The 21,728-nt window shown below is 40.6% G+C and overlaps 3 protein-coding genes and 1 pseudogene across 5 annotated transcripts; 2 read left to right on the top strand and 2 right to left on the bottom strand.

Annotated features, from left to right (window-relative positions):
• Nucleotides 1–1,924: 1,924 nt before the first annotated feature.
• On the bottom strand, nt 1,925–4,411 carry LOC146650074 (dnaJ homolog subfamily B member 9-like). Its single transcript, XM_085387441.1, has 3 exons — nt 4,286–4,411; nt 3,755–3,996; nt 1,925–3,464 (listed from the first exon to the last, which is right to left on the bottom strand). The coding sequence occupies exons 2-3, from the start codon at nt 3,969–3,971 to the stop codon at nt 2,995–2,997; spliced, it is 687 nt and encodes a 228-aa protein (XP_085243567.1). The 5' UTR covers nt 3,972–3,996; nt 4,286–4,411; the 3' UTR covers nt 1,925–2,994.
• A 125-nt stretch (nt 4,412–4,536) lies between these two features.
• On the top strand, nt 4,537–6,703 carry LOC146650073 (THAP domain-containing protein 5-like; annotated as a pseudogene). The gene is made up of 3 exons (XR_014908136.1): nt 4,537–5,144; nt 5,350–5,536; nt 5,885–6,703. The product of XR_014908136.1 is annotated as a THAP domain-containing protein 5-like (transcript).
• A 3,847-nt stretch (nt 6,704–10,550) lies between these two features.
• Nucleotides 10,551–21,216, top strand: pnpla8 (patatin-like phospholipase domain containing 8). 2 transcript variants are annotated; one of them, XM_085387010.1, is made up of 10 exons: nt 10,551–11,586; nt 12,920–13,943; nt 14,972–15,121; nt 15,219–15,370; nt 15,552–15,646; nt 15,760–15,931; nt 16,108–16,165; nt 16,336–16,530; nt 19,651–19,846; nt 19,983–21,216. In XM_085387010.1, the coding sequence occupies exons 2-10, from the start codon at nt 13,062–13,064 to the stop codon at nt 20,255–20,257; spliced, it is 2,175 nt and encodes a 724-aa protein (XP_085243136.1). In that variant the 5' UTR covers nt 10,551–11,586; nt 12,920–13,061; the 3' UTR covers nt 20,258–21,216. The 2 variants fall into 2 exon arrangements, with proteins under 2 accessions (XP_085243136.1, XP_085243135.1); XM_085387009.1 differs by having other exon boundaries at nt 10,551–11,638; nt 12,924–13,943.
• akap14 (A-kinase anchoring protein 14) lies at nt 11,647–12,528 on the bottom strand. The gene has a single exon (XM_085387011.1). The coding sequence runs from the start codon at nt 12,507–12,509 to the stop codon at nt 11,997–11,999; it is 513 nt and encodes a 170-aa protein (XP_085243137.1). The 5' UTR covers nt 12,510–12,528; the 3' UTR covers nt 11,647–11,996.
• Nucleotides 21,217–21,728: the final 512 nt, after the last annotated feature.

The raw sequence follows: 21,728 nt of genomic DNA, 5'->3' as shown, positions 1-21,728 counted from the left end.
ATTTGTACCTAAGTATAGTAAGGAAGTATTTGTAGGAGTCAAGGAGGCCACTTACATCGAAAGGGAAATACCATCTCTGAAATAGATATTAAACGCTTGAGTATTTTGCATAAAAAAATAATATGTATTTAATGTGAGATGGCTTCATGCCCAACTAGCAGAGCCTGCCCTACAATTTAACCAAACCAGTTACCTCATTTGTATCACAGTGTTATATGTGTGTTGTCATAAAAGACAAGATAACAAATGCTTTATTAGAGCTTTATAAAGAAATCTGCAGTGTCATGCTAGCTCTGTGACGCTGCAGATTTGCAAGACCATGGTGTGCTGGATCTCTAACCTTATTCAAATTTATGAAAAATATGATGGCCATCAGGATTACTTGTTAACCAGTGTTTATTACTTATTAGCCAACCTTATCACCACAGAGCTCTCTGCTAATACACATGCTCACTTCATTCTTTTTTTTCAAATGGAGACGTTAAGGGGATTGCTATGCCACAGTCTTTTTTCTTCTACTTTCTCTCTTGTTGTTTTTAATATTTTATTTTATTATCTTGTGGTTGGATCTCATGAGCATTCGGTTTTAATGCTTTAACCCTCCTGCTATGTTTGTTTCTCAGGTACAGCAATTAAGTTAAGCTTTTGCTTTGTACTTGAGGAAAACCCACTAAATGACATAGAGAAATTGTAGGAAAATGGTTTGCCATTTCATGAAATGAAATAATTATGTTATTTATTGCTGTGCTGGATAAACAGTGGGTAAAAATATGTAATTAAGCCAACTTTAGATTTCAAGATTGAAAGATAAAACAGGGAGGGGATTTAAGGAGAGGAGATGCAGTTAGAGTCATAAGTATTTTGACAACAGCAGATTTTTTTGAAAATATAGTCTCTCAGTGGATTATGAGAGAAATTCAAACTTTGACTTTATTTAAAAGTGTTTAATAAAAGTATTGTATTGAGTGTATAGGTGTTACAGATACCCCTCTGTGAATCGCTGCCTTATCGTGGTGGAGGGGTTTGTGTGTCCCAGAGATCCCAGGAGCTATGCTGTCAGAGAGATTTTGCACCCTGGTAGGGTCTCCCATGGAAAATTAGAACTGGGTGAGGGAGCAGACAAAGAGTGTTTCAAAAGACCCCTATGAGTATACGATCAAAGGAACGGTTCACCCTTCTTGTAATGCATTATAGCCCGAATTTTAATAAAAAGCATTACCTAGGTTTCTAACCCACCATGTTGTTATTTTTGTCAAGGTTGCCTCTGTGTCACCTGATAAGCCAATGAATGTTGCAGATTGCGCTCAAAACACTTTTCCTGCTTTAAGAAAGTATGACCTCTACTGGAAGTAGGCAAGAATTGCTTATCAGGTAAAATGCTGGCAAAACTGAAAGTGGGTTACTTGTGTATTTTGGTAACTGGGTGACCCAAATAAGTAAAATTGGGGGGTGGGTTATGATCCATGCATTTGAACCCTTAAAAAGAGCGTGAAAAACTGTCTTTCAGTCAAATCAACTATTAAGTTTCACATAAGAATCATCCAATGTGCAGTTGTGTTGTGTTATGTAAATATCCTTGAGTGGATCTCTCACTTACTGTACAAAACTGATACAGTCTGTTTATCTGAGACTGTATAACACGTATGCATGTAAAACAGTGTGCAGAAGCCAGTGCAGCAACTTGCACTTTGTGGCTTCACACATCAAGCAGCTTCTCCTTTTAGTTGCATCTCATCTCATGAGACCACATGACACGGAACTTATTCTACATTTGCATTGGTGTGTGCTTCACATGCAAATATAATTCATATTTTATAATCAGAATACAATCATAAACAATAAAGCACATTAATAACAAAGACCAATTACACAAGTGCATTACTGCCTCCCTCCTTTCCCAATTCAGTTAAACACAAGCACAAACTTTCCTCTAATATATATTTTTTTATTCATTCTCCAAACATTTTGCAACCAATTGATATTCAAGACACTCACGCACGCATTCAAAGTGCAGACATTAGACAATGACATTTACACAGCACGGTCTATAGAAGATAGGCAACATGAAGAGCAAAGGTGCTAAATATTGCACATTATGATCAGTTTAGGGAATCTTAACTTGTCAGACCACTCAGTTTGACTGGCAGATGAGCCTGGGTGGTTTTTGTGATAGCTGGTCCAAATGAAAAAACAAAACAACAAACAAACAAAAAACAAACAAACAAACAGCCAAGCAATCACGCATGCAAACACCTCCGCCGACTTTGCCTGTGGCCAAGTCTGCCAGTTTTTGTCATAGGACTGATGTTAATTTCCAACCCTGACTGAGTAAAAGGTAGATGCCACTCTGTTGGAAGAGGAAAAAAAACAACAACAACCAAAAAAAAACCTAAACGAGGTAACAGTTGATAATGGCCAAACTGTACACATTCCAGGTGAATGTAGTGCATCCACAAATGCAGTTAGAAGAATTGATTGTTAATGTATCCTTTCACCAAAATAAAGAAAAAAAAAGGGGGTTGTCAGGAAACCAAATGTGCAAAACCTGCAAGTCTTGGTTTTGGATGAGAAAAAGGTTTCTATTGATGAGATAAAATAAAATATGGCCTATATAGCTGCAGAGTTATGGTTTCCCATTTTCACAAATGTGAATTCTAACGCATCTAATTGCTTCACTGCTCAAGAGAAAAGTACTCTTTTTAAACTAAGCATAGGCCATGCCTGAGAATCAGATTGTAAACATAACGAACCTGGAAAGCGAGGTGATAGGGAGGTATCTGACTGATCTTAAGACTTATTACTATGCTATAATAATAATATGAATGAGTTATTGCTTGGAAGCAGCCATTTTTCAGGCTAGCTTAGATATTTGTTCATACAGGAAATTACATGCAATTACAAAAAGCCACACAAAGCCACTCTGTTTCACCAAGTGATAAATTAGCTTTCAATTTCAAAAACCACAAAGAACCCCCCCCCACTATCCAGCCTGTCTTAAGAGCAGTCAGTGAAGGTGGTCACCATGTTCCCCCTACGCTGCGTCACTGTCCTGCAGTGTTGCTTCCCTGAGCCCTGAAATCTGTTCTCAGTCCTGGAGCTGTGCGTGTGAAAGGAAAACATCTTCTCCAAGTCCTCAAACATATCATCAAATAGTCCTCCGCCAAAGCTGCCCTGCTGAAACTGCCTCCTGTGCCCATTCATGGCCTCTCGATGAGCCTGGAAGTGGCTGTCAAAGTGTCTCTTGTGGTGGGAATTAGAGTGGGAGTGAAAGTGGTGTTGGTGGTGTTGTTGTTGTTGATGTTGACCAAAAGAGTCAAAGTCTTTGAAAATGTCATCAAAGTTGAATGACTTGAAGTGCTGGTTAAAGTCGTAGTCTCCTCCTCTCTGGCCCTCCCCTGATGAAGCACTATGTCCAAACTGGTCATACTCTTGCCTCTTCTTATCATCCGATAAGGTTTCATATGCTGGAGGACACAAATATATATATAAGATTAAATTCATTAGGAAATAAGTTACAAAAAGCACAGAATGGGGCGTGTAACCCTTTAGCCGTTACCATAGTGTGCAATTACGTCAACAAAAACAAGGAAAGGTGCGACTGCTGGGGCAGATCCTCCCCTTTAAGTCCACTCTAACATCAGAATCCTTAAAAAAAAAAAACTTTTAAGTAGCAACTATTTTGCTTTTAGGTCTCTAGATCAACTGTATGAGGACTCTTTCCCAACAATACAGACTGACATAATGTGTAACTTACCCTCTGCTATTTCTCTGAACTTGGCTTCAGCGTCTGGCCCCTTGTTTCGGTCAGGATGGTACTTCAGGGCCAGCTTGTGGAAGGCCTTCTTGATCTGCCGCTCGGTAGCATCTCTCGGCACCCCTAGTATGTCGTAGTAGTCCCTTTTGGCCAGAATGAACTCTGAGATGAGCAGAATATGCACTGCTAGCAGCAACGTCGACTGCGCTGTGGCCATACTGGTGGTTTAGACACCTTTCCGTCTGTGAGAACAGCATTTAGACAACTGTGTTAAAAACGTTTCACACAATTCTGAAACACTTCTGAAGCCTTAAAAGGATAAAATTGTTACCGTTTTGTCAAACGATACAAGCAGTTATTAACTTTCGAGCGAGTCTGAAGGCAGAAGGCGTCGCAAACAAGAAAAATGACAACTTTTACTGGAAAAGAGGAGTAACTAGTTTGACCTTTTAAAAGCTTGTAAATTATACCCTATAAAGAGCCACCGGCGGCAGCTAAGTTAAAGTAGCTAAGTTAAAACTGAGAGCTTACCTGTATACAAGGTAACAAACAGCCTGGGGATACTGGTGTTAATCGCCGGAGGTTCCAGCTCAGCTGATGTGAAACGAAAGCTAACAGTTGTTGTCTAGCTGCATTCCTGAGCCGTAACACCACGACTCGCAACGCCATTGGTGGGTTTCCGAACACAGTGATTCAGACCGTTGTGATTGGTGGAAAATATGCGCACGTGGAAGATTTAAGGCCAGGGCGGAACGTAGGTATAGGTAACGCAAGAAAATAATCTGCTTATCTTTTCCGCCTTTGCTTTTCTATTCAATTTTGACGTAATCGATTTAGCAGAATTAGAATACTTAAATAATCCGAGGGTTGGGGAAAACGGAAGCATTGAAAGTCAATAGTAAATTTAAATGAAAGATTTCAAAGATTAAAACGTCGATTGTACTTTATAGACAAATGCCGTAAGACCTATACAGGTTTTGCCATCGGTACATTTTTTATTTAGCGCGTGCGTTATTATTTTGTAGGTTTTTATTTAATACAAATAATGAAAATAATAATTTTATTTTAAAAAGTTATATCCTCATAGGGAATCTTAATTTCGATGCAAATATGTCTAATAAGTGATGACGTGAAAGAGCCAGTAAAAAAGAAAATAAATGCTGTACACGTCACTTCCGTTACGAGGGCCACAAACCGGATATAATCATCTACGAGCTGGTGTGTGGGTTTTTTTTTTTCTTTTTTTCTAATTGTATCCTCGAACGGGTCTCGCCGATGTGTTTTCATGTAGTCTGTCTACAGATATGCCACGCTACTGCGCTGTGAGAGTTTGCAGAAACCGTGGGGGGACTGCATCAAGACAAGACAGCAAGAGAATCAGCTTCTACCCGTATGTTTTTGTTGTTTTAGTTAATCTGTAACGTGTTGCTTGGCTTAATTGGTGAAAGATGTCACTTGCAGGAGGTGCAAAAAGGATGTCATCTAAGTATATCATAGTGCTTGCTTGTAATGACACGAGGGTAGTGTTGGGCTGATCCAAATCACACTCCAGTGCTTAGAGTTAAAGCTCTCTATTATCGGTCTATCTCTCAAAGGTTTCCTTTGCAAGACAAGTCCAGGCTTCAGAAATGGGTGAGCAACATGAAGAGGGAGCAGTGGACCCCTAGTCGACATCAGTATCTGTGCAGTGAGCACTTTACAGCGGACTGCTTCGATATTCGATGGGGAATCCGGTACCTGAAGAATACAGCCATCCCCACCATTTTTCCTTCTAGTGAAGATGTATGTATCTAGAAAACATCAAGCTCAGAATACAATTTTAGCTTCTTAATAACTTCTTAAACTTTGAGTATAAAGCGTAGTCTTGTGGAGTTAAGCCTGTATTTATATATATATTTGTATATATTAGTACTATGTTATAACAGTGACTGCAAGGAAAAGAGGTAGTGAAGGCAGGTGAGTTTAAATACCTGGGGTCAACCAATCAAAACAAGAGACAGGGTACAAGAGTGGTGACGAAGAGAGTGCAGGCAAGGATTTAAGCAGTTTCTTACCACGCGTTTGTTGCGCCAAAACTTGTTGATTTTCTGTTAATTCCCATTAATGAAGACCTTTTATCTTTTATTCCAGGACGATGAGAAGAAAACGACAAACCTGAAAAGAAGCCTCAAGGCTAAAACCAACATTTCACTCGGTGATCCTGAGCTTGCAACATTCGACTCTCCTGCCAGTAAAAAAAGGCCACTCATTTTGAGCAAAACAGGCAGAAAGTCCCAGTCAGCAGTGATAAACAATATGTCTGGGGAACGCACAGAGATGGTATTTGAACCTGCAGTGTTGGACTCTCATTTAGAACGTTCTGAGATACAGACTGGTGCTTGTGAGAAACCACTTGATGGTGAAACGGCAGCACAGTCTCCAAGCAGGGAACTCTGTTCTGAAGAGCAGGCCGAGTCCACTGTGACTGTATTGTGCTGTGAGCCAGGTTCATTCTCTGATGCAGGGGCAAACATGGATGGAGATGCATTCCAGGCAGTGCTGGGTCAGGCTTTTAGCTTTGTCCCCATGGAACTGGTCAAGGACAAAACCACAGGCTGTTTTTTAGCAGAGAGTGGACTCACTGATGAAGAGAAGGTTTCTGTTTTTGAGCATTCGTACTGCAGACCGGATACTGACAAAGATGAGCTCTGGAGGAAGATCTTGAGTTTGCATGCAAAGATCTTAGAACTGGATCGCAGGGAGGAGAGCACGGTGGCTAAGATCCGTGCCCTGGAGAACGAGGTAGCCCTCCTGAAGAGGGATGGTGCTGTTTTTAAAGAGAAGCAGAAAGTTTAAAAGAGTGTATATCATCTGTGCTGGTCTGAATTTTTACAAGATGGAACGAGATGTTAATATATTCTTACAGTTAATTTGCTTTTGTAGAAATGTTGCAAATGCTTTCATACAAACCTTACACAAAGCACACCAGAAGACGCTGCGCTTCAGTCATATGTCTGCTGGATTCCTTAATGCTGACCTGAATTTATGCGTACACACATAATAAAGTCAGACCAGCCTCAGACCATGCATATCCTCAAAGGATGAAGCCATGGCTGTTTTAGACAATTTAAACACAATTTCTAACAAAATAATATAGCAAATACCTAAAAAAAAAGAAATGACAATAATAACAATGTAATATATATTCATGTATTCATTTACAGTTTTAAAAATGTATAAAACTATAACACAGAAATAAGTGTAATGCATTCTAATGAAGAAAACACAAAATATGTTTTACATAACACAAAAATGGGGATACCTTATCACACCTGTGATCATATCCCAGCTTTAAGTGGTTAAAATGGGGGACAGATAACAATAATAATAATAATAGTAAATAAGCATGGCATTGATGTGCTTTCATCATTGGTCCATTTATTGCGTCTTTAACATCAAACCTTTGTACTTCTGTCTGAACAGAAGCTTATATGATGTGGGTTTTTTCTCCTCTTTTTTAACCATTACGACTGCTGTGCAAACACAGAATTCATGTTCAGTAAGCTCACAGCTTTCTCCACCATACACATCACCGTCTCTCCACGCATTCCTATATAGAGAAATGTGGGGTGGAACAATGTGGCACATGCCTGTTGGGTTATTATCAGTATAGTGATGAGGAAAACTGGCTGGTGTCCATGTTTGATTGAATGAATGAAAGAAGGCCATTGTGCCTCATTTTATCCAGCTCAGTGTTCTACAAAACGGTTCCCTGCTTCTGTTATTACACGCGTGTATCAGATCATCTTTAAGGTTCCACCTGCTGGAGCTGGATTACAGCTTCTCAGTGCTTTGTTACAGTGCATAATTATTATTATTATTATTACGGGATGCAGTGCAGAAGTTTTAGGAACCTTAGATGTGGTATCTGAACGGACGCAAATTCTGCAACATGACTGCAATCCAGAGACATAAAGAACAAGAGCCCTGCAGCAGATGCGTCTGAGGTGCTGCAAAAGAGCTGGGGCAACTTCTCTGAGATGCTTGGAACGGCCTTTCTGCTGAGAAGCTTGAAAAACTGTGAAAGTTTTCCTGTTCTTGCTGTTTCAAAGTTGGCCACGCCAAAAATGCATTACTGCACTTTATATAAGTTATATTTGCGAGAATGTTTAGTGCCTAAGACTTGTGCACAGTAATTTTCTACTCTATCTTGTGATCAGTTTTAACTTCCTAACTTATTAATGGTTATTTGACTGCTGCCCTGTGCAGCGTTGTTGCATTTCACTGTGTGGTCTGTCGGCAGCTTCCTTTGTTATATTCAGTTTGTTTGCTGCACGATGTCACTGTTATCACTTATGCATTTCATATGTTTTCTTTTAACAAGATTTAAGTGGTTTACATTTAATGTACTGGTGTGCTGCTTAAGTGCTACATGTTATACAATTAGTCATTTAATTGTGTTTTGTTTTAAGACTGAATTAATATAAATAGAACTGGACAAACTGTGATACCTTGATGTGCTGCTGGTAAATTCTCTCCATTTTAACTCTGTTGTATCAGTGCATTCATTCATTTTTTTTTTTTCTTCAAACATTTAGTCTGCAAAAAGAGTATTGAGTGAACATTGATGCAGGTGTATTGTGATGATGGCAAACTAAGCATATGATTCAGTTTTCATGCAGGGGCATTTTTTGTGCAGTGTAGATTCAAGTGACAAGGGTCAGGTGACCACAAGTCTAGATTTTCTGGGTTTGAAATTGAGCTGAAGACTACTGACAATGTGTTCATTTGTTTTTCTCCTCATGCTTTGAAAATGATGGTGAGCTTAAGTATATCTCTTTGTGCTTCAGCTCCACCTGCTGGAGAAAGAAAATCATCATCGCTGTCTTTACACGATGCTTTACACAATAGCTGGCACCTATTTAAGCACAAATTGCTGTTGTTGCCTTTATGCCTCTCAAACTGGAATTGAAATAATGCTGCTGTGCATTTTCAGTATTGGGATACTGCTATATATCTCAGAGATATCTCAGCTTTCTTCTTCTTTGGTGGATCACAGTAAAAAGTGTTTTAAGTCATTCTTACAGCCTGCTTTAGCCTAAACTAGTAAAAGTCTGAAGAGGTACTTCAAGCCAGGTGTTTTACTTTCATCCAGCCATCCATCAATCCATTATTTTAATACCTATCCAGATTCAGGTACCACGGGCAGCAGTCTAAGCAAAGACATTACCACCCAGGCATTCCCAGGTCAGTCTAGAGACACTGACGCATTCCCAAGTCAGTTTAGAGACATTTAGGCGTTTCCAAGTCAGTTTAGAGACACCCAGGCGTTTCCAGTCCAGTCTATAGACAGCTAGGTGTTACCAAGCCAGAAATTCCTCACCTAGGAGTCGTCCAGGAGGCATTCTAGTCAGATGCCTGAATCACCTAAGCTGTCTCCTTTCTATATGGAGGAGTGGCGGCTCTACTCTGAGCCCGTCCCAGGTGACCAAGCTCCTCATGCTGTCTTTAAGTGAGACTCCAGACACCCTTTGGAGGAAGCACATTTCCAACACTCGTGGGCTTTCTCTTTTTTTGAAAAACGAAAAACACTCAAAAAGAAACAAAGGCAGACAGAGAGAGTTGTCTATAACTCTACAAAAGCTGTGCAAAAACAACAGTTACACATCTTTTGAGATATTATATATGTTGTCAATATTCTTTTTTTAAACATCAGGATTATCCACAGCATCATGACAAGTGAACTCTGTCCACGCTGTTCTTTTGAGATTAAAATGATAAAAGATTATAAAAGATATATCTAAAACTTATATCTAAGTTTATTTGAACACTGACTTTTTAAGTGTCAGCGAACCTGTGTGTGAAGTTCTTAAAACTTCTGTTTTAAGATGAAAATAATCATTTAAAAATGTCAGAGTCTCTTTAAAATGTGCAGGTCGATTGTTTTGTGTTTGACCTTGTAATATCTGCTATGACCAGGGAGATTTTAAAGGTTGTGCCCATATCCTTCGCAGACCTTGGAAACTCAGCGTACAGATAAGCGTCTCTCATAGGTCCAGACTTTTTGCATTTGTGATTTAGATGAGCAACAACTAGACAAATAGGATAAGCTATTGCTTTTTGGCTGTCCTGCTACTCAAACGGCATCTTGTAAATTTGTTGTTGCTTAAAACAACCGTTTACTGTATGCCAAAATGACCTTCAAGCTACTGAAAAAAAGTACTAAATACCACGTATCTTTGTCTTAAAAAGGTTAGGTTTTGATGCAGTGACTTGTACTAAGAGCTACTGAAGTAGTCATGCATATGGCTTGGTGGTAGTTTCCCTGGTATAATCAAAAAACAGCTGACATATAGACTGAGGATAATAGAAAAGTGAGATTGAATAAGAATAGCAGTAGATTATTGCCCCAAAATTAATGAATATAGATGCCTTATTGTCAAATAGACCCCCCAAAAAATCCTGCGAAGAGTTTTTTTCCTGCTTATGTTTTAACAGAAGGGGTTCTTCAGTCTAAAAGTTATAAGTCTAAAAGTGTTTACTGTGAAACCATCCATATTGGAATGAGCAATAGTGCCATGTCGTGACCAGATCAGTAACATTACCTCAATTTGGAAAGATAATTTAAACCAAGCATTAATAAGAGCATGAGATAACACAACCTTAATGACTTAACAGAGATTCATCACATTGACTGAACCAAACATATTAAGTGAAAAAAATATTAACTGTAGAAAAAGAATTAATTGTTAAAGAACACAAAAAACCGTTTATTTGAAATTTCTTGTGAGACATTTAAAGAGACATCACTTATATCTCAGTCAAAGGGCAGGGGGGCTGTCAAGAAGCCATTCTTAATGAAGGGAAACAGAGACATAAGGCTGATGTATGCCAAATTACACAAGAAGCTTCATATGGGGTTGCCACAGCAGATGGATCCATAGATTTTTATACCAGGTGTCTTTAATGATGCAGTCCACCCTGACATTGTGCTCAGTCTTGTACCAAAGTGTTATATGTCATGTGTTAAATATATTTGTTAACTACTAGGCTATTGATCCACTATCCTACACATAAAAAACCCAACAAATGTGACATTTTTGGTTCAAATCTTTGTCTGTATGTACAGAAGAGATGGTGGAGGCTATGTCATAGTTTAGAGACACACGGGTGTTCCATTAGTTTTACCAAAATGAATGAAATAATGGACACAGAAAAGTAAAGATCATCAAAAGATTTTGATCCACCGTGCAATACCACCTGGAAAGTATCTGACTTTTTTCAACAAGACAATGATCCCAAACCTGTTTCCCTGTGCTCTCTTTTTCTTTCCTCTTTTCTTTCTTCTTTTCTCTTTCCCCCACTTCCCAATTGTGCATGACAGACCCTACCTGAGCCTGATTCTGTCAGGAAGACGTCTCTTCTTGTTAAAATGGAGTTCTTCCCTCCACATTCGCAAAGTGCTTGATTATTGGAATTTTTTCTCTAATACTGCAGGGCCTTTACCTTACAATATAAAGAGATGACTCTTGTTGTGTTTTGCCACCATAGCACAGTAAAGAGGGTTTTGTTGAAAAGGAACTTCTCCCTTACTCTTTGTTGTCATTTTAGAAATGAAAACCTGTGGCTCTCAAAGGATTTCAAGATTTTAACTGATGTTGTAACGCTCCTCTTATCTCCTTATTCCTAATGTGTTTTTACTGACCTCTAGTGGCACACCTAAACCACTGCAGGGGAAACGGTCCGCTGAACTATGCCCACATGCGTAACTTCCTCTCCTCTTCCTGTTTATTTTTTTCTAAGGTACCATCCTCATACTAATGAAACACTCCAGGAGCTCTGGGTTCCAGAAGGTGAGGAGACGATCTGCTCATGTTGCTATCACCAATAGTGTTAGAAAGGTAGGTGTTTTATGTTCACTAGTATTGCTGTCAGGTACCAGCGAGGTCACATGTTTACGTTTAGACGTCTGTTTAGTAAGCTAGCTTTCAGAAATCATGGGTCAGGTGCTTATTCCTTCACATAAGCGTGTTATATAAAATAAGAAGCTTTCTAGTCACTAATACGTTTGAATTGGTTCTGCTAACGCCTAGCGCCAAAACAAACTGTACAAAGCGGACCCAGAGAACAGATAATGGTCGTTATTTAGCCTTTTTTGTGTTTCGAAGTATGTGTGGTGGGGTGCTAATGAAGTTTAAAAGCACCCTCACAGTGCAGAGCTAACACCCAGGAACTTAAGGAGCGATATTTTTATCTGCTGGGTTTAAAGGTCTACCATTCGTTGGAGCAAAGTCTTGTTCTCTATAACGTCCACCAGCCACTTCTCTCTAAACCTGGTCCTCCCCGGTGTGTGCACCAGTTTGTTTGACTCCACTATGAAGCTGACTTCCACTGGTAGAGTTTGAGGTTTAACCTTCGATACATCCACGACGAAGTAGACGCTAGCTGTCCCCCGAATTGGCTTCCTCGGTGTTGGGGTGCTGAATCGGGCCCGGTAGTGGTGGAAGGTCCGGTGCTCCTCCTCGGTTGAGCAGACAAAGTCCACACTGTACAACCAGCAAGAGGGGAGCTCCCACGTTTTAATGTAAGCCCCAATCTGCTTTTCCCCGACATTCACTGTGAAGTCCTTGCAGGCAGCCCATGGGATATCATCCATCTCAGCCTTCTCAGTGCGGTGGTGTCGGTCCAGCAGGGTTTTTACAAGCTGAGCTGACTCTGTTGTTAGGTTCATTGTTGTCCCCCTTTTTAACAGTATCTTGATGAAAGTTGCGGTCATTTGTATTGTTTGTTGGACTGTTTCTATAGTTACCGGTCAGACGGCGGCCTCTGTTGGCCAAATTTACAATGGCAAGCAAGTTAACCAATATCGCCCTGAGCTTCTGTTTGGGATGTTTTTGTTTGTTTTCTGATTTCACCTAGCTGTTCGGAATTAGTTTGAACTGATAAATAAAAGAAAAGCACTATATCTGAACTGAGAATATTTTTTTAAAGTATTTCCTCATATCCATCCTATAAGGTATATTTTAGCATAAAACAAAGTCACTGATTTACAGTGTTTAAAACACTTTATTAAGTGCAAAAAAGCCCAAATTTAAGGTTTCCATATGAGGACACTGGGTTTCCGGCTGATATACAAGTGTTCCTCTTTATATAATTTCCTTTTTATCTCTGTTTTTATCTTTACAGGTAGTGTGTTGCAAGCAGCGAACAATAAACTCATGGCAGAAAGCCTCCCAGAATGCTGCTGAATTTGCCAGAAGTTATCGCCTCATCTGTTTGCTTGAGGAAAGTATTTCTCTCCTGCCATCCCCAGTGAAACAGGAGACGTATGTCACGGATTAGGATCACACTTGACAGTGTTACCAAGGCAGTAGGTGGCACAGACTTCATCTCCAAGTTCTCCCGGCTCAAGGCGGGGGGCGGCGGTGGCACAGCTGAGAGCACCCACGCAGAAAAGTCTCGGGTAAAAGCCGAGACAGTAGCCTCAAAGGCTTCACTACCTGAAACTACAATGAAAGTAGAAGATGAAGGTGAGGAGACAGATAAGGAGCAGCAGCAGATTACAGAGAAGCCCTTTGTTTCCACAAAGAAGTCCATGTCCACTTTGGATTCAGCAGCAAGTGTTTCTGCCCCGTCCTCTAATGTGGCAAAACAAACTATGCAGCTGCTCCAGCCAGCAGCTCTGTCTACCAACATGGATGAGACCTACAAAACGCTGGCCAACCACATTGACGCTTATTTCGGACCCAGCACAGAAGGAGAGAGCAGGGAGCAGCAGCACATAGAAGGGGGCGATCATGTTGCTGGACCAGTTCCTCAGTTTTCCTCTCAGAAGAAGGGGGACCACATTCCTGTTTTGTCCCCAGTAGGAAAAAGTGTTGAGGCGCCAGCTAAAATTCCTGCCTCTTCCTCTTCGCCTAGTCCTCCAGTAGAGGCTCCTTCTGCCGAAAGCAAAGCTGTGGCGACGGCCTCCCCTAGAAAAGGCTTCACTCATTATCTGTCCTACCCTCGGCCCAGTGTTCAGGCTTTTGTCGGCAGCTACATCGCACCACTGGTCCCCAAATTTAGAAGCGATTCCAAAAAAATGGCAGACACGTCTTCAGATGTTGCCGTGGATGATGCCACTCCAGAGAAGGAAGAAGTAAAGACGGAGAGTGAGGAAGAGAAAGCCGACAAAGCAAAGCAAGAGCTGCTAACTCAAAGGGAAAAGGTGAGGTGTTAAATGTGATGCTAATGACCGATCCATGCTTCAGAGCTTTGATTCGCATTCACAAGCAAAACAGAACAGGAGAGGAGAAGCAGTACAATGAAAAATTTAAATAAAAGCTAATGCCAAAAACATAGATGAAATGTATTTACACTTTCTTCAGTAAATTAAAATAAGATGGAATTATTCTGGAGAGACGAGATCCTGTCAGAACTAAATAAGTCACGTAGAAAAATTAAGTTTGGAAGTGATCCAATCAGAAGGAATCTTCTTACTTTCCTTTGTGCACATTTGATTTGTCCATCGTAATTTTTTTTTGAGAACAGGACAAAACATCAACACTTGTGAGGAAGAGAAGAGCAGGTATATGGTCACATTTCTAATTTTATGTCAAGGGAAATTAAAATGCTTTATGAACTGTGTATGAACTAAAATTAGACTAAATCTAAAAGAATCCCAATGACTAAGCTATGACCTTTTAGACTATGACTAAAAGATTATGACTAAAACTAAATCTATATTAACACTAGTTCTAAGAAATGAAGATTACACCATGTGGGAAATATGCATCGGTGTGTACTGCTCCCTTTACTGTCTAATGAAGCTGGCAGTTAAGGACACGTGAGGCAACTGTTTCTCAAACTAGAGATCTCTCATAGTCACGTGACTGGATCTTCCTCTTCTCCTCCTCCTGTTCTCCTTTCATACCGGTTACAATTAGATCACCTCGTTGTGTGAAGGGAGTAGAATGAACTCATCCTTTCCTGCATGTAATAACCTTTTATTTCAAACCCACAAAGGCTGCCCCTCCACATGTCGAACTACCCATAATTATTGCTTCAGCTCCCAGATATATAAAAATGTATGACGTAGCGCAGCGTGTCTTTGGGCATGGAAGGGATGGTTGATAATCCCCCAAAAATGTTATAAATGATGAGCTCTACTATTTGTCATTGTCATTTAACACATATCCAAACAGTTTCCACATTATTTTTGACCTTTGCTTTATTTTGTCTGCGTTTGTCACCTAGATAATAGCCAGGGTGAGCGTAGACAACAGGACCAGAGCTCTGGTGAAAGGGCTGCAGGCCATCACCGACGTCAAACTCCTCACTGCTCGAGTGGAGGAGCTTAGCAGACATCTCCTGGAATTCCCAGAGACTCGAGTTGTGGCCATCAAGGTTAGTGCTGTTTGTAATTTCAACTTGTTCTTGTAACATGTGGGTTACATGGTCATTAAAGTCATTCATTTTCTGTGTTTACTATTGTGACTGATAGGAGAAAGTGCTGCCCTGCCTTCTACGACTGCGCCAGGCCAGAGATCTTCCTCTTCAGGCTGCTGTGAGAGAAGCGTTGGCCCTGACTGGCTACACTGAACCAGTCAAAGGCAGAGGAATTAGAGTCCTGTCCATAGATGGAGGGGGAACAAGGTGCGGCTTTTGGAAAAAAAGACAGACACCCAGATTATATTAAACTAGTACAGAGTACAAATCTACTGCACATGAATGTAAATGAAACAAACTTTTTAAACACGGTGATCAGCAGACATCAGTCTGTCTAAAGTAAAAGTGTTGCGGACACAGACTGAAATATATTGTTAAACTGTTCCAGGGGATTGCTGGCCCTGCAGACTCTCCATAAGTTGCAGGACCTCACAGGGAAACCAGTCCACCAGCTCTTTGATTACATCTGCGGGGTCAGCACAGGTATGGTGTTGCCACCTCTCTCTTGTCGGTCTGTTATAAGCTTAATCCATCATTTATCTAATCGATTAAAGGATTTTAGGTGTCAGCTGTCCTCACTTGTTCCTTTCCATTAGGTGCCATTCTGGCTTTCATGCTGGGGATTTTCCAGGTCCCCCTGGAAGAGTGCGAGAAGATGTACCGGGAGCTGGGCTCGGATGTGTTCAAACAGAATGTGATCGTTGGAACAATGAAGATGGGCTGGAGTCATGCTTTCTATGACAGTGAAATGTGGGAGAACATCCTCAAGTTAGTCTGCAACACTCTTTCATTGCTTATTTAAAAAAAAAAAAGGTCTGTTTTTTCTTTCTTTTTCTTCTTTTTTTGTACACTTTTTGCATTCTTTCTTTCCTCTCTTCAGTCCTCAGCTTCAAAGACACCAGGATAGTCTAGAGTATTTGTATGTAATTTTGTGTTTTCTTTAGAGAACGGATGGGTGATGGACGTATGATCGAGAGTGCCAGGGATCCCCACTGCCCAAAAGTAAGTGTTTGAGTGCACACCCATGGGATTTTGTTTAACATCTTAATATTTCTAATGTGCCTGTTTAGTTTCATTTTCTTTTCTCATTGTTTATACTGCAGAGGACTTAGGACTTGAAGGGTTTCATGAAACTGATTTCAAAATTAAAAAGTTCTTTTCATGCCCACTAGGTGTCAGCAGTGAGCACTATTGTGAATAGAGGTCTTCCTCTGAAGGCATATGTGTTCAGGAACTATCGACTCATGCCAGGAGTGAGATCTCACTACCTTGGAGACTGCAAACACAAGATGTGGCAGGCTATCAGGGCCTCGTCTGCCGCTCCGGGCTACTTTCAGGAATTTGTTCTGGGAAAAGACCTTCATCAGGTACAACATGAATGTGAGACAACTGGGAGATGTTTGACTGTTCAGTTTATTCAGTTTATTTATTTTTAACTTAAATTTAAGTCTGAACTGAACTCATCTGTCCATCCACTCATGCTGCTAACTGCTTATCCACTTCACTAACTAAATCGCAATATATTAATTTAGTTATTGTGTCTTGGTTTCAGTTGACCTTCACATTTTCAAAACCATAAAAATAATTATCTGTCACAAATTAAGCCTAGAATTAAGCCAGTGTTATGGAAGTAACAGGGATTGAGATTGGCATGTGAAAGTGCACGTCTCTAAGAGGTTTGCTTTACAGGAAATCTACCAATGCGCTTCTGCCACGATGCTGCTTTTTTAAGGGACCAGTGCCAAGGACACAGGCACTGCGTGCAACAGCAGTGGCAGTTTTATTTATATAGAGCATTTTATTACACATAAACTAAGCTGCAGTGCATCGTGTGTGTTTGTGCATCAAGGATATATGTGCAGATTTGTTCCACTATTTCAAACTCACAACCTTGGAACAGCCCCATAATTGGCTCTTCCTCTTTTCTGGCTGTCAAGAGCCTGAAGGACAGAGGGGAAAGTCAACAGAATGGGGTGGCGGTACAGAGAGAGAGAGAGAGAGTCCTCAGACCTGGTCTGTGACCTTAAACATCAATGGTATCCTCCTTTTTACACCCCGAGAGGCCTTCCTCGAGGGAAATTGCAAAAGTTTCTGATTCCCTATGAAAGAGAATATTTTAAAGGAACCGTGTCTGTGTGGAGCCTATTCCAGTTGTCACAGAGCGAAAGGAAGGGTAACACCCGGGACAACCCGACAAGCATGTGGGAGGCGAACCCATACGAGCAAAGTGAGAACATGCAGACTCTACAGAGATCATCAGTCAGCCCGTAATATTGCCCAATATGTCATTTAGGTTCTAGTTTGGATTCTTGTCAGATGTATTGTTTTTTTTTTCTCATTTTAAAAACTGATTGCTTTTAATGTATTAGGTGGGGCTTAGACGGTGGCCCTGAGAGTTCAAATGTGCTGCAATTTAAGAAAACACACTGGTATTTTGCTGTACTCTAATAAATCTGGAAGTTGCCCAGAAAGACTAATATTAAAGTGTTATTTTGAAGTGGTATTATTAGGGCAGGATATCTTTAGATGATCTTACAGGCAGCAATTCTCCTCAAGGCTTAGCTTCATTTTGATAACCTACTTAAGCAAAATTAGCCTTGTCCCTTCTTCTCTCCCCTGCCATTTTCTAATACAGTAGTCCTTGTAGACCCCCCTTTTGTGTTTCCTTTTTTTTTTTTTTGCCAATAACAGGTCATAATCTACACCTCTGGTCTACATAAGCCTTGATACTTGTAGACGTTATTGGTTTAGAACCAAAGGCCTGCTCATTCTTTGCCCGGAGAGCTTCTTTTGTGGCACTATCCCAGGAAAAGTGCTCTAATCTTTAGTTAACAAAAGCTAAGCTGTCTGCTGCTTTCTCTCCATTTATTAACAAGGCAAATATGACATGGCTGTAATCTCCCTTTCTATCCAACACAATTACAGTTACATTTCTGTTTGCATGTATAACGTGTGTGTGTGTGTGTGTGTGTGTGTGTGTGTGTGTGTGTGTGTGTGTGTGTGTGTGTGTGTGTGTGTGTGTGTGTGTGTGTGTGTGTGTGTGTGTGTGTGTTTGCACATTTCTCTCCTCACTTACACCTCTGCAAAAAGTATCTGTTTCCCATGCACTGGGCTGACAGCAGGGATGGAAAGACAGAGACTGAGAGAGTTATGTGCGTTGTTCTCCAAATTCCTCTTGGAGCCAAATAGTGTTTCATCAACATTTTGAGCTACCCTCGCCACCCACTGATCTCACTCCTACTCTAGTTTTCAGCACTTGCAGCGGTATTTCTCAGGAGAGTTCTGCCACTGCAAGGGATTAAAAAAAACACACGAACACATTCAAGTCCATTGTTTTCATCATACAGCATTACTAAGGAGTTTCTTGCAGTCACTGAGATCAGAGGGGTTCTGAATGTCATTTAGTGTCAGAGTCAAGAGGAATCTGTGTGGTTTGTCTCAGCAGTGCAGCTTATAGTATACGAATATATATGAATTGCTTACACCTTTGTCTTAACAGTCACACAATCAGGCTTAAAATGACACTTTTAATGTTTTATTGTACCATAAGAACGCCTTGAGAGCAGAGCAGACCCATTAAGATCAACATTTACTGTGGTCTAATGTAATGTGGGATAAGTGAAGAGCAGAAGAAAAGATTTTTGTTACCAGGAGCTTTCTGCTTTTGTTTGTTGTCCTGGTGCTACTGACCCGTTACAGCCTACGGTCACTGAAGAGTGAAACAGGGAACTCTCATCAGATGACACTTTGAGTCTGATATAAATGTGCATCCTAAAATGATTTCTAAGTCTTTTATGCTGGTTCTGTATCCTTACAAACTAAACTACTGCATTAGTTTCATTGCTTTTCTGTTGCCCCACCACCTGTAGAAGAGTGGAAATAACCTTTTCCCACTTCTCTGTGGGGCAAGATGGAGTGCCACACTCTCACACTATTTAATCTCAGCCAAAAGAACTTCAGTGCTTGGATTAAATTCAGAACTGAACTTGGTGAAAGGCTGACAAAGAGCAGAAGCAGCAAAACGGTTCAGACAGCCATTGAGCTGGATTATTCTTTTTTCTTTTCTTTTTTTTTTCTCTGTTCATGATTCTGTCAAGAATCTGTTAACACTATTTAGTAAAAATGCACACCAAATGGGTAGTGCAAAAGCAATGGGATAATACAAGAAAGTTGTAAGATTAAAATCCTGAAACGCACTGTGATTTACCAGTGAAGCTACATTTGTACTGTAGGTAGTTTCTGTCCAAATGATCCAAATGCAACTTATTTTTGAGGGCAGATAAAACCACTGTTTTCCGGGCTTGTTTACTTCGTTTTCCAGCACAGCACATCTCTCGCCCAAAGCTGTGTAGCTCCAGGACAGCCTGTCCACTTCACCTCATTTGTCCTCAACATGCTGTCACAACAGATATATTTAAGCTAAAGGACACATACCAAAAAATCTTTCTCTGCACAATAAAAACATGGCAGCCTTTCTTCCTCTCTAGGATGGAGGACTCCTAATCAACAACCCCACAGCTCTGGCCATTCATGAGTGTAAGTGTCTGTGGCCAAACACACCCCTGCAGTGCGTGCTGTCTCTGGGCACCGGGCGATACGAGACAGCGGGCAAGAATAGCACAACCTACACAAGCCTCAAGACCAAACTGGCTCACGTCATCAGCAGTGCCACAGATACAGAGGGTAGGACCACACAAAATGTTGTTTATCAGTGTTTGACATCCCACAAGCAGTTATTTCTAAACGAAAGGTTAGAGGTGGTGTGATGAAAACCAGTATTGGACAAAACAAAAAACATGTCCCTCCATCCTTATTTCAGAAGTACACACCATGCTGGATGCTCTCCTGCCCCCGGACACCTACTTCCGTTTCAACGCCTACATGAGCGAGGACATCCAGTTGAATGAGAACCGTGTAGAGAAGCTGAACTTCCTCAAGAGCGAGGGCGAGCGCTACCTCGAGCGCAACGAGGCCAAGCTGAGGAAGGCGGCTAGCATCCTGGGCCAGGAGAAGAGCGCCATGCAGCGACTGGCCGAGTGGGCCAAGCTCAAGGCCGACATGTACGAAGGTTTCCCCTTCGTCTCCAAGCTCTAGCCTGGTAGCAGTGTGACCCTAGGGGTTTGTTTTTTAAGGTACAAAGACACAGAGAGGGAGGCAAATAGACCCCCAATGGAATCAATGTTGTGGAAAAGATGCATACTAGGAGACAGTTTGAAGTTAAATTACAAATGTTTACACTGTTTTACCGCAGCTACCTAACACTAAAAGAAAAGATCCTTTGGTCATATTGATGTTTAATAATTAACAAGTGTAATACAATTTGCTGTTGGTGGGGAAGGATGTGTCTATAGTGGAGACGGAATGTTCTATTAGAACTGAGCAGGTTTTGACATTACAGCGGAAACCTTTACATGACTGAGGGAGGAGGAAAATGTAAGAAAATGCTGGTTTACTGGTTTTTGGGACGCACAAAGATGGGCATGTGATACCTGTTATACACAACAGTTTACCTATGGTTATTGGGTAAAGGAAGTGAGCTTTGTTTTCTTTTTCAGTAACTTGAATACATAAAGATGTAATTAATACATGATTGCACCGTGAGAACATGAGCGTGACTACCTATCTGTAACACTGTACACAAGTTAACACCTCACGCACTTTTTAAAGGGTAATTCTTAGCCTCTCTGTTGAGAATGATGTAAATACATTTTGTGGTAATTATGACATAAGTAATTATGAAGTGTTAGAATTTAACAATTTAAAAAAGTGTGCACATACCGCTACTTTGAAGACTGATACTAAAGTAAAAGAAAATGTTGTAATCTGGTAAAAAGCATGTCTATCCCGCTTTAAGCAGCTAGTTGTGGCCCCATGGTTAATAATAAAGCTTTTACCTTGAACCTCAATCAAGCCTGATTTCTGTTTCTGCACAATTTATAAACTAAATAGACTTGACATTGTGAGAATCCTTCCTGCCCCGACCCCTTCCTTCATTACTTAGTGGAATGCCAAAAATGAACAAAATGTAATGATATAATAAAATTATACTGTCAAACCACTCTTCCTTCTTCCTTCTTGCACAAAGTGTTCTTCACTCACTCAGTCTTTGTGTGTTTACACACTACTTTGAATTTAATCCTTAGTTATTATTAAACCTGACCCTGGTTCTGCCAGAAGTTTCTTGTTGTTTAGAGGGGAGTTTTTCCTTCCCACTGTTGCCACTGTGGGCTCATCTGATAGTTTTGATTTTCTGTATTATTTTAGCATCTTTACCTGTCACTCATTTATAACATTTGGGGTGTTAGGAAACAAACCAACAGACAAAGGAACACCCAGTGTATTGAGGATTGCGTTGAAATCCTATACCATCCAAGAATGGAAAATCATTTTGTTTTCAAAACTGCAGAAATGTCTCTCCTTAGTTCCTAAACACCTAAAGAGCAAATAGAAGTGATTTTGTTTCTCTTTGTGTTTGTGTGTGCGTGTGTGATGTATATCTGCTTTCAGTTTCTGCTGCCTCAGTGTCATTTAAAATAAGGACACACACAAATCACAACGCGCCACA

The sequence above is a fragment of the Rhamphochromis longiceps genome, linkage group LG17 (genome assembly GCF_057381845.1).
Source record: "Rhamphochromis longiceps isolate RC_006_pf linkage group LG17, R_longiceps_female_GT1.1, whole genome shotgun sequence".
NCBI lineage: Eukaryota > Metazoa > Chordata > Actinopteri > Cichliformes > Cichlidae > Rhamphochromis > Rhamphochromis longiceps.
This window is presented reverse-complemented; position numbering and strand designations above follow the sequence as displayed.